The sequence below is a fragment of the Seriola lalandi genome, unplaced genomic scaffold, assembly GCF_002814215.2.
Source record: "Seriola lalandi dorsalis isolate HSWRI2012SDOR001 ecotype SW California unplaced genomic scaffold, Sedor1 jcf7180002054921, whole genome shotgun sequence".
In the NCBI taxonomy this organism is placed as follows: Eukaryota; Metazoa; Chordata; class Actinopteri; order Carangiformes; family Carangidae; genus Seriola; species Seriola lalandi.
Window position 1 is genome coordinate 1,226,123 of NW_019525473.1, and position 11,551 is coordinate 1,237,673.

At 43.6% G+C, this 11,551-nt stretch overlaps 1 gene segment (V, D, J or C); it reads right to left on the bottom strand.

Moving 5' to 3' along the window:
* Positions 1-3,198: 3,198 nt before the first annotated feature.
* On the bottom strand, positions 3,199-11,349 carry LOC147817668 (Ig kappa chain V-V region T1-like). The segment is given in 4 exon segments: positions 3,199-6,146; positions 7,510-7,662; positions 7,955-8,137; positions 11,220-11,349. Coding segments are annotated over 4 exon segments (528 nt in total).
* Between the last annotated feature and the right edge of the window lie 202 nt (positions 11,350-11,551).

An 11,551-nucleotide genomic window follows, 5' to 3' on the forward strand; every position in this document is an offset into this window, starting at 1 on the left:
CACAATTTTACTCCTAACCCTAACCCATGCTAGTCTTCATCTGCAGCGCTCAGGAGTTCGGTTTCCACCATATTACGTCCTTCAAAACCTGAAATTAATCATAATACAAGTGGTTAACAGATCAAACAACATAAACACATTTCCAAAAGCTAATAGTCTATAAATGTGAATTATACAGCAGTTCTTTGACTGTAATTGAAATAGTATAGACTGGATGTCATGTAGTGTGTTTTACATTGTGTGAAGGATGCTGACAGTATGAAAGATATTGTCTTAAATTCTACATGTTACATTTCAACCATGGAAATCTGGGGTTGACTTATTACATAGAAGCATCACATGAGTTACAGAACAGTTAGATATTTCGTTTTATATTGTTCCTCAGATCTGTGTCTGTGAAGAGTGTTCTGCTGGTCACTGCTCAGGATTGGAATGTGGGTTGAATGTGGGCTGTAGTTTATGACTCTTATCTTGAGAGGGACAGTGGGAAAGGGGGTAGTAGTAACTAGTTTGTGTGTGTGTGTGTGCGTTTGTGTGTGTGTGTGTGTGTGTGTGGTTTTACTTCTCCATATAAGAAACAATCAAATATCAATAGGCAGAGTGTTGTTGTTACAAACTGGAGATTTTGCCTATGCTCTCCAGTTTGCCTGGTTTCCATTCATTGATCCTCTGGAGCTGTCTGCTACACAATGATAAACATATGACATCAAAAATGCCATAATGATGTTTTTAGCAATTTATCATGGTGATGCAGTGTGGGTGGCACGGTGGTGGAGAAGATTCTGGGTCTGAACCCTGGGCCTGGGGTCTTTCTGTGTGGAGTTTGCATGTTCTCTCTGTGCCTGCGTAGGTTCTCTCTGGGTACTCCAGCTTCATCCCACAGTCCAGAATGTGAATGTGAGTGTGGGTGGCTGTTTCTCTCTATATGTTTGGAATTATATGTATTTGTTGATGTGTCCATTGAGGAGTGAAACTTAAAACCAGGAGGTAAAGACTAGTTTTCCACACTGTTAGCTAGTTTTCAGGACATCTTTGACAGCTCAGTGTTATGACTGCCAATTGTTAGCCTGACAAATTCATATTATAAATATCGTACAAAGATAATCTTGTTAATTATAAGTGTTTCCCTTTGTTCATTTGATTTTTTTATGCCTCAGCGGCAGCAACAACCAGAGCTGGAGTCATATTGTTTTTGGGTTGTCCATCCATACATCTCATTCTCATGGACACAATATCTCACTTCTCACTTTCTTCTCACAATTTTGCACAAACATTCATTTTGACTCAAGGTGAAAGGTCAAGGTCACAGTGACCTCACAAAACATGGTTTTGGCCTTGTGAACATAACATCTCAGTAACGCCTTCAGGGAACTTCTGCAAATTTTGGGAAAGTGTTCATTTAGACTCAAGGACAAACTGACTGGATTTTGGTGGTTAAAGGTCAAGGTTGTGGTGATCTCACAAAACACTTTTTAGCCATAACTCAACACTTCACGCAGCAGTTATGACAATACTTCACACAAATGGTTAATATTTTATATGACTCTGGATAAACAGGGATGTAACCTGAAACTAGTCTGAATGATGGTGGTATACAACCACAGGGTGGTAATTCTAGTTTCTTCATATTTTTGACAGCTGTTTTAAGTTACTCTCTATTGCACAATAAAGTACTGATGATATTGTGTTTTACCTGCAGGACCAGTGGTTATGAATTGATGGAACTACAACAACAGCTGAAGCAGTGAGTCCCCAAACAGCAACAACCCGTCTACTGCTCAATTCATATGGTAAGAAAACGCACTCGCCAGTACAGGGACACTAATAATACTCTACATTGTATAAATGGGTTTTACAGGCCACAGCAATAAGTTACCAACTGGCTTGTTGCCAGAACAAAAGAGAAAACAATAGTTATTCTGTGAGAATGATTTTGACTCACATATGGACTTCATTTTCAGAATGAAAAATCAAAGCCACTTGTGTGAGTTTGGCCATTTATTATCTGCACAGTTATATAACACTCTGCTCCATTGTTGACATGGTCTTTTTCTAATCTTCTCTTTTCACAGAGGAATGGAGCAGTTCCCCATGCAACGCTGGTGGCTTTGTCTCCATATATGTGAAGAGCTCCAGTGTAAGTATGTATGTCCATTTTTGTCTTTGATTGACTTTAAATCATATAAGAAAGGTTCATAGTGAAGTTACAATGTAAAAATAGATAGATTCAGAATGAGACAGAGGCGTATGACATCCCTTTGAAATTAAAAGTACACTCTGGAACTATTTAGAAGTGATTTCCAAAGCTTGCAACACAAGTCTAATTTGAGAATTGTTTTTAATCACAAAAGCCCTGTTCCAACATCAGAATGTATCCCCAACAAATACAATAGCTGGATAACTCTCAAAGAGAGGTGGGTAGTAACAAGTCACATTTTATGAGGAGCCATCAGGGACATTATTCAGAATTACCATGCATATACATATATGAAACCAAACTCATTTACATTCTTCACTCACAAGTACTAGTACAAAGAGCTCATGTACACAGCTGAAAAATTTTCTCTCACACACACATAAGAAAACAAACTGATTCACATACACATAAGCTATTTATTAGCTGTAACTTTGATATAAGTTCAATCAGGAACGACTAATTTACTTAACAAATAAACTTTTATTGCCATGTGCAAAACAAGAGATGAAAAGCAAGAGATGTAAGAGTCTTTGGCGATTAAACACCATCGTGATGTCATCATATATGATAAGGGGGTGAGGCTGTGTTAACATATGTGTAAAATTTGCTCTCAATTGTGACGTGTTTGTATAAAGGAGAATGAGATTGTGTCAATAAAGTTCTCTTCCTGTGAGGATTCCAGTTAGAGCAGCCCATTGTGTGTTATTCCTCCGTCATGCCCCAATTTCAGTCCAGCACCGGGTACTCATGTTAGGAATCCTGTGCAAATTGCGCTCTGACAACAGGTTATGGGCCCAGGGCTAACCAGAGAAAGTTATTTTAGCTTTTGTCACCGAAAGAAATGTGGCAATGTACCGTGTGTCTCGTGAGTTTGCATGCTAGCAACATAAGTAGAGGGGTCGCCGACTCAAGCAGCAGGGGCGAAAGACCCAGAATGGAAAGGTCGAGTAGTCGTTGGTCTCGACTACCTTTAGACGGAGATGAAAGAAATTATGAACTTTGGGAGACTACATTTTTGGGCCATCTTCGTTTGCTTGGGCTAAAAGATACCATTTTGAGAGATGAGAGTAACGACGAAGATGATGAAGAAGAAGCGGCACCAGTAGACGATGAGGAGAAAAATGCCGAGGCATATTGTCAGCGCATTTCTTTATTTGCAATAAGAGTTCTCCACTCAATGTTATCTGTTGAAACCAATATTTATTTGCTATTAAAGACTCAAAATCAGCATGTACATGGATCTCCTCCGATCTGAAAACCACAGTCTGCAAGCAGTTAGCTGTGGCCAACGTCCCAGAGAACAGTGTCTATCTTAGCAGTTACACAGAGTTTTTCTATATATTTTTGTAACTATCTGATTGGTGAAAAAGCTGGGGAGAGGCTGTGGTTTAGACTCAGCTCTCCCTTCGTCGGTGCACAGGCTGGTCCCAGCCTCTTGGCACAGTGCCTCCTTCTTCTGAGCTGTCCGCACCTGGAGAAAAACCTACTCTCCCTTTTCATGTAACCGCCACTTCGTCACGCTAGAAGTTGTTGTTTACTTTAAGCAACTGAGGCGGTCACATGACATCCTGTTCTTCTGGTGTCTCCCTATGTGTGCGTGACTGTCTTGAGTTTCACCCTAGCGGCCCCCTAACGCATAGCAACAGTAATCCTCATAATATAAAAACAACACTCTCTTAGCAATGTAACATAATTTTTAATATTTCTCACAATATGCGGAGTTGATACAGTTTTTGTATGATAAAAGTTTGTGACTGATAATGCGAGAAGCCGTGGACAATGGGCTCAAGGCATTAAAGATATTGAGAGACTAATATGCAGGCAAAGGGAAGCCGCGTATAATTAACATGTATACAGAACTGACTTCACTTCAAAAGTTGAGCAGTGAGGGTGTGACAGACTATGTTATATACGCAGAGAAAGCTATCACAGCACTGAGGAATGCTGGAGAAGTGATGGACTGTTAATTGCAATGATTTTGAAGGAACTTCCACAATCATTCAAACTGTTCATTATTCATGTCACACATAGAGAAATGGCAATGTCCTTTTCCGAATTCAAAACTAAGCTACGGAGCTACGAGGACACCGAGAAGATGTGCACAGCGACATCCGACGACGACGTCATGAAAGTGCGGGCACACCAGAGTACCAGACCAGCTACGGCAAGTACCGGTGATCGGGGAGCGGACATAGTGTGTTTCAGATGTGGCCGGAAAGGACACAAAGCAAGGACATGTCAACAAAAGCAGTGGTGTAGTCATTGTAAAGGCACCACACATCGGGACGAAACCTGCAGACGGAAACAGCGGCGGGACGACACAAAGAAAGTTTCCAAGCAGACAAGCGATAAAGAGTATGCATTCCGGGGGGAGCGACGCAGACGCAGAAACCCAGCCAGGACGTGATGTCAAGAAAAAAGGTCTGATGGTAGATGTGGGGTCAACTTCGCATATCATCACGGCTATAACAAAGTTCAGGATGACACTTTTCAGACTGGAACACACTGCGTGGAGTTGGCTTACGGCACAAGGTGCATCGGAGTAGCGGAGTGCAGAGGAGACGCGGAGGTTTGTCTGATCGACAACAGTGGTGAGGGCTGTAAGGGGCCATTCGGCAAGGCCCTCTGGTTGGCAGTAGGAAGCTTTTGATGTTACGGTCAGGTGGCAGTACTACTCAGAGGTGGAGTTGGTATGGGTCCGTTCTAAGGTTAAGAAAAGGAGGGTCTGTCCGAAGTTGCAAAGGAGATTTAAGTGGCCCCTATAGGGTCATAGAGAAGATTACAGAAGTCTTATATCGGCTAGTTTTAGTTGAGGGAGGTACTGAGGTGGTGGTGCATTACAACAGACTCAAACCTTTTCTCTCCCCTGTACCAGATGTAAGCAACAAGGAGGGTCCACGGAGGCAATAGGGGGTGTCCCCACGTCCAAGAGAGAGTGCCCAACACTGGCTGGGTCCGATGTCGAGCCCCAAGTCCCGCTGGGAGGTTGGGAGAGGGAGAGACCCACCACTAAGAACATCCTGGTCCAGAGAGTAGATCAGCCCCCAGTCTGGATGCGTGGTAAGGACAGAGGCAGACAGGTGAACCAACACAGAGTATCCAGTATCCAGCAGGTCCAGGGTTGGAGAGTGCAGCGAGGGATGGAGTGGAGGATCAACAGTTCAGGAGAACACACCAGGCTCCAGTCAAGCTGCCAAGGGAGGAGAAAAACAGGGAGGACAAAAGACACAAAAAGAGATGCGCTGTGGACAGCAGAGGGTGCCACCTGTGTGGGCCAAGAACTATGAGTTTTTTTGACACGGGGACGAGTCAAATTCGAGGGAGTGGGGAGTGCAGTGCGTGACGCTGTGTGCCGGGGAGGGGGCCAGAGGAAATCTGCAGGAGTGATTGCACCTGTAAGAGGGGAGGGGCTGTGGCAGGTAGCAGGGGAGGAATTAAAACAGGAGGGCAGGGCAGGCGTGGGGTCGCTGGGAGCGGACCTCGGTGAAGGACACAGGGCTAAGGCCCAGCTGAAGATTGGCAGCGGGCTTGAGGGACAGGTCCCTGTGGTAGGCAGGGTGGGGGTAGCGGTAGTGGGGGAACAACACATTTTCACAAGCCCAGGTGTGATCATTAAGATCAGAAAGATCATTAATCATGGCTGCATCCCAGTATGTGTGCTAATTTCATGGCTTTAATAAACATCAGTAGTTACATTGTGCTTTTCCTACTTTGACAAGTTAAAATATTTGCTACAATTAAGGCGTATTACATTAGCTGCTGTTGGTGCTGATGCTGCCGTTGTTTACAAATTAATGGGCTTGATCTTTTTGGGTACTGTTAGCTCTTGAGGTCTTGTTGGTGGCCCAGTGGATGATGCAGACAGTCAGAACCATAATGAGCAGCCCCAAGCACACGGCCGCAAAGTACCAAGGGTAAACCAGAAACAGAGGAGAACCTGGAGGTGAAGCTGAAGAAATAGAGAGAGAAAAAAATTAAGGTATGGCTGAAACTTCTTAGATTTTTTAAAGATCTATTTGTAAAAGCTGTATTTAATGAAATTACATTACTGTGTATCCTCATATAATCATAGTTTTCCAGAAAAACGCTGCTCTGCATCTTCTCTGGTTTTATATTATTACTACTGTATGTTATGATAAATTGTTGTGGTAGACTAAGGGCGTGTGGTAGGAAGAGATTAGGGGGTCAGCAGTGATATCACAATTGAAGGATGCTAGAAAATGCTAGAAATGTTTGGTGAAAGGCAAAAACTGGTTGTGTAGCTATCAATCCATCCTTCTATTATCTGTACTGTTTATCCTTGTAGGGTCATGGGGGGGCTGGAGCCAATCCCAGCTGACAATGGGCGAGGGCAGGGTACACCCTGGACAGGTTGCCAGTGCATCACAGGGCTGAAATATAAAGACAAACAACCACTGGTGCACACATTCACACCTATGGGGACTTTAGAGTCGCCAATTAACCTAAAGTGCATATTTTTGGACTGTGGGGAGAAGCCGGAGTACCCGGAGAGAACCCACGCAGGCACAGGGAGAACATACAAACTCCACACAGAAAGGCTCCACCATTGTTGTATTTCTCTTCATTATCAGTTAATTTCTGATTGATCTGTTTGTGAATTCATGTTTGTCGGAAAACGTCAATGAAGTGCCACTGTCTCAATATGCAGCTGCCTATAGTGGAAGGTATCAGTTTTGTGTAATTTAACTGCTAGGATGTGAACATCAACAGGTCTTTTCTCTGTCTAATTTTGCTGGGAGACGTGTGCATCACGCATGAAAAATAGTTAATGTTATTACTATATGTTGCCATCATAATATTTGTCCTGTAATTTTCTGCGATATTAAAACTTGCCCATAGAAACATCATCCTATCCTCATAATGTTGTGTAGTGTCTGTTCACACCTGTAGGTGTCTTTTCCTCTTTCCTCTCCTTGGTGCCACTGGACTGAATCGGTTCTGAGGCTGCAGAAGAAGAACCAGGGTAGCCTACTTTTATATAATGCAATATTTTTAGCCTACACAATAATCAGTGCGGTGCTGGCCTGAAATGCTAACAGCCCACTGGGACTTCTCCTGACCCTCCCGATTACCACTAATTATCACCATTATACCATATGTTTTTACCCTGCTCCTTCCCCCTTTTTAAAAATGTAACGCAGTAACGTTCACTCTGAGTACATTTTAATTGACTCGCTCTGTAGTTTTACTTGAGCACAGTTTTACACTGTAATTTTACTTCTACCTGGGTAAAATTTCATGTAAGCAGCAGTACTTTGAGTACAATTTTTTGCTTGATGTCACATGCTTACCTTTTAGCATGGTTCCTTTCCCAACCTTTAATCGTGAGTTCTCATTGGCAATACAGTAGTACAGCCCCAGGTCTGTCTCCTCAACATCAGTGATCTTCAGTATCAGAGATCGATTCCTCACCATCACTGAAAAACGAGAGCTTAGCTGACACGCTAAGAAAAAATGTTTTAGTGAGTTGAAATCATATCAAATAACTTGGAAGCTGTCTCCCTGTCCAAGCTCAGCCTCTGCATCTACTATTTGTCCAATCCATGCTATCAAATCCTCAACCTTTTCTGCTCTGTGATTACATTTTAAGTTTTTAATACTCCCAGTTTCATAACAAACTTTCCACTTAAATAGTGTGATGTAGTGTGATGAACTGTCTCCAGTTCAGCTGAACTAAGTGCTGAGGTTTTCATTTTTCCACATTTGTAAAAACCAGGATGTGAAATGATGGACTACCTTGGGCTGGTTCTCCCTCTCTGAGGACGCCACAGAGGACCACCGTCGGGGTGTGATCTGTATTTTGCTTCAGCCATGTTGTATCGTAAAGGTAGGAGACGCCACAGCTCAGAGTAACTGTGGAACCAAATTGGACATGTTGGACCTCAACAGCAGTCACAAACTCAGCCATGGTGATGATCCCTAGAGAGAATCAAATGGACATCAACTTTACTAATGTATGTTGAGTTTAATCTTAAAAAACCTTATGATACAAATTTAAAATAACTGACATTAAAACCATTCAGTTTAAAAGCTAACAAATTTTGAAATAGCATGTGAGAACATATCTCCGCCAAGACCAAACATTTCCTTTCACCGGATCAAAATTATCTCGATCTGCGCCAAATTATACAAATTAATTCACCTCAACACCATAAAGATGTCTAAATATTATTTACTGAGATATTGATGAATGTCAAAAAGTCTCACAATCTTCAGGAAAGTCAAACAGTTGAATTTTTGTTTCATTTCTCCAGAAAGTAAGATCTTTGTCTCCATGTGCAGTTGCAAACTGTAGTGTGGCTTTTTTTATGGCAGTTTTGGATCAGTGGCTTCTTCCTTGCTGAGCAGCCTTTCAGGTTTTGTTAATGGTTTTACTGTGGATATAGATACTGTTGCACCTGATTCCTCCAGTATCTTCACAAGGTCCTCCGCTGTTGTGCTGGGATTGATTTAGTCAGTTCATCTTTAGAAGACGGAACATGTCACCACGTCACCATGACGCCTGCGTGGTCCCATGGTGTTTATACCTGCGTACAATTGTCTGCACAGATAACCATGGAACCTTCAGGCATTTGGAAACTGCTGGTAGAACCCAGTTGCAGCACCACACACCACAAGTACGATCGGTAATGACCTTTATTATGAACCAGAAGAGATAATGCACACAGGTGGGTATTAGGGGTAGAGGAAGGGGTCCAGGGCTGGAGAGCCGTGGGTCAAGTGAGTGGATTGAGATGACTGAGCTCACACACACAGAAGAAAGTTTCGTGGACCCGAAGGCTTGGGCTGGCGGTGCCGTGTGTTAGGGAGCAGGCTGGAGACGTTGTCAAGGGAGCAGGAGGATCAGAACCAGTTGAGCAGTCAGCAGGGCAGACGAACTGGGAACGAGCAGGCAGTCAAAGCCAGTCGAAGGATCAGGATCCAGCAGGGAGGCACTCACATCTTGACGTCGGAGCTGGAGAACGACCAACAGCCACAGGGACAGGCAGATGGGGACCAGGAAGCACACAGGCAGAACTCTTGGTCGGGGACAGAAGGCTGAGGCGTTTACCAGGGGCAGAGTCGTCGGATGGCCCCTCCATAGGGAGATCCACGTCAGTGGGAACAGGCAGGGAGGAGGCGTTGATGGTCGGAAGGGGCCCCCAAGGTGGTGCGACAGTGTTGGAGGGTGGAAGTCGGTGATGAGGTTAAGGTCGACAATGTGGCGAACAGGAATCCAGGGCCTCTCCTCCTGACCATAGCCCTCCCAATCGACCAGGTTCTGGAGCCCCGTTCCACGACGACGGGAACGGACCGACAGACAGGAACCGGGACGGACCAGGAGGTAGCCGTTGATACCTTCGCAGGATCTATCTGCATGCTGTCTTGAGCTACAATGTACCCCAGGAAGGAGGCCATGGAGGCGTGGAACTCACACTTCTCTGCCTTAATAAAGAGTGAGTTTTCGAGGAACAGTTGCAGGACCAAAGGGCATCTCAAGATACTCGTAATGACCAGTGGGTGTGTTGAAGGCCATCTTCCATTCATCGCCCTCTCGGATCCGGACCAGATGATAGGCGTTGTGGAGATCGAGCTTGGTGAATATGGTGGCCCATATGGTGGAAGAGATGAGTGGAGGGGGGTAGCGGTTTTTAACCACGATGTCATTAAGCCCCCGATTGTCTATACAAGGTCTCAGAGTTTTGTCCGTCTTTTCCACAAAGAAGAATACCGCCCCCACAGGGGAAGAAGAGGGACGGATGATGTCAGCTGCCAGGGATTCCTTAACATAGGTCTCCATAGCCTTTCTCTCAGGGGCGGACAGGGAGTACAGACGTCCCTTGGGAGGGGACATGCCGGGCTGGAGTTCAATGGCACAGTCGTGGGTTGGTCTGCTGGCTGTGATGCTGTTGGCCCGTCCTGTTTGGTTCACTCTCCTCAGGTACGTCTGCCCACCTAATCGGCAGCTATAACTCGGCTTGCCGGCTGGCTGCTAACTTTTACTTTTCCTGGTCTCTCGGCAGCGTTTAACCGCGGCCTGGTCGTGCGCGCGGTGCTCCATTCACTGCGCGCTGCGGTGCGCCATTCCCCGGCTCTACGCCCTGGCGCACCGGGACTCTACTGCTGTCTTGTCTGTGTCTTGTGAAGTTTGCTCCCATCTGGTCGTGGCTGTGATATCACCACGGGTCTGTTTTATTCCCCTGTCTCGTTGATGATCACTGTCACTGTATACTCGAACAAGTTATCAGTCATCTGTGCCAATCATATGTAGTTGTAATTGAGTTTTCATGTTTCTTTTCTTTTTTGAGTGCATTACTAAATGATTTGCTTTTGTTTTCTTGTGTTGGTTTTGTTCTCTTGTGTTCACATATTTTGATTTGCTTGATTTATTTGATAAATATTTTGTTTTGATTGTTTTATTTCTTTTTCATTTTTCAAAAACGTCCACCACTCGTGCTAATGTACCTGTTGTGAAGAGTATCTGTGGTTAAAGTGTTGCAGCATTGAAAAGCTAACGTCATTGTTGAATTGTTTAATCGTTTTTTAAATAATTGAATATAAAATTAAAATATATTTTTTTATATCTTGAATTTACGTTCTGAGTCTATTGTCTGAGTGCATTCAGAGCTGCGTCCTTAACTGATTTCCTGGGGGGCTGAATTCCCCGTGCCGTCGTGTAGCACTAAAAAGTAACTTATTAATTATTTCTATTCCTTACTAAATCCCGCTCGCCACATATGTTTCTTCCCTGTTTTTCATCATATTGTAATCTCCGTTGGTGTTCTCTGAAACAGTTACTATTATTATTGTCAGTTTGCACACGTTTAACATTTGAAATTATTAATTAAACACAAAGTAAAACAGAACCATCCTGCTGCTACCACAATAATCAATAGGAAACAAATCTAGCTCAGCTTTCATCTAATATAAGTTAACGTGACATTTCCTCCTATGAATTAAACTTACTTTCAGCCTGTCTATCCAAAATAGTATAATATTATAGGGTACATTTATTACTCACCAACAAGAATTGCCATAAGCCAGTCAGACTTCATCTTCTCGTTTCTATAGTTCTTTCAGTTCTTGGCTGTGGTGATGCAATGGGTTAGCAAACCACATAGACTTCCTTTTTAATAGTCAAAGCCACTGTTTCCACTGAATGTCCACATCCATATTTTGACCCTCTTTAAGTTTGGCTGTAAGACCAAGTTGTCTATCTTACTTTTAAGCATTAAGCCTGTTTTAAGCTTTAAGCCTGATGATCTGCTGGGTGGCTGAAAATGTTATCTTGAAACCAAGTAAAGCCTATAAGCTTATGGTTGTTATTTGAACCTGATTTAACAATGTCATTAT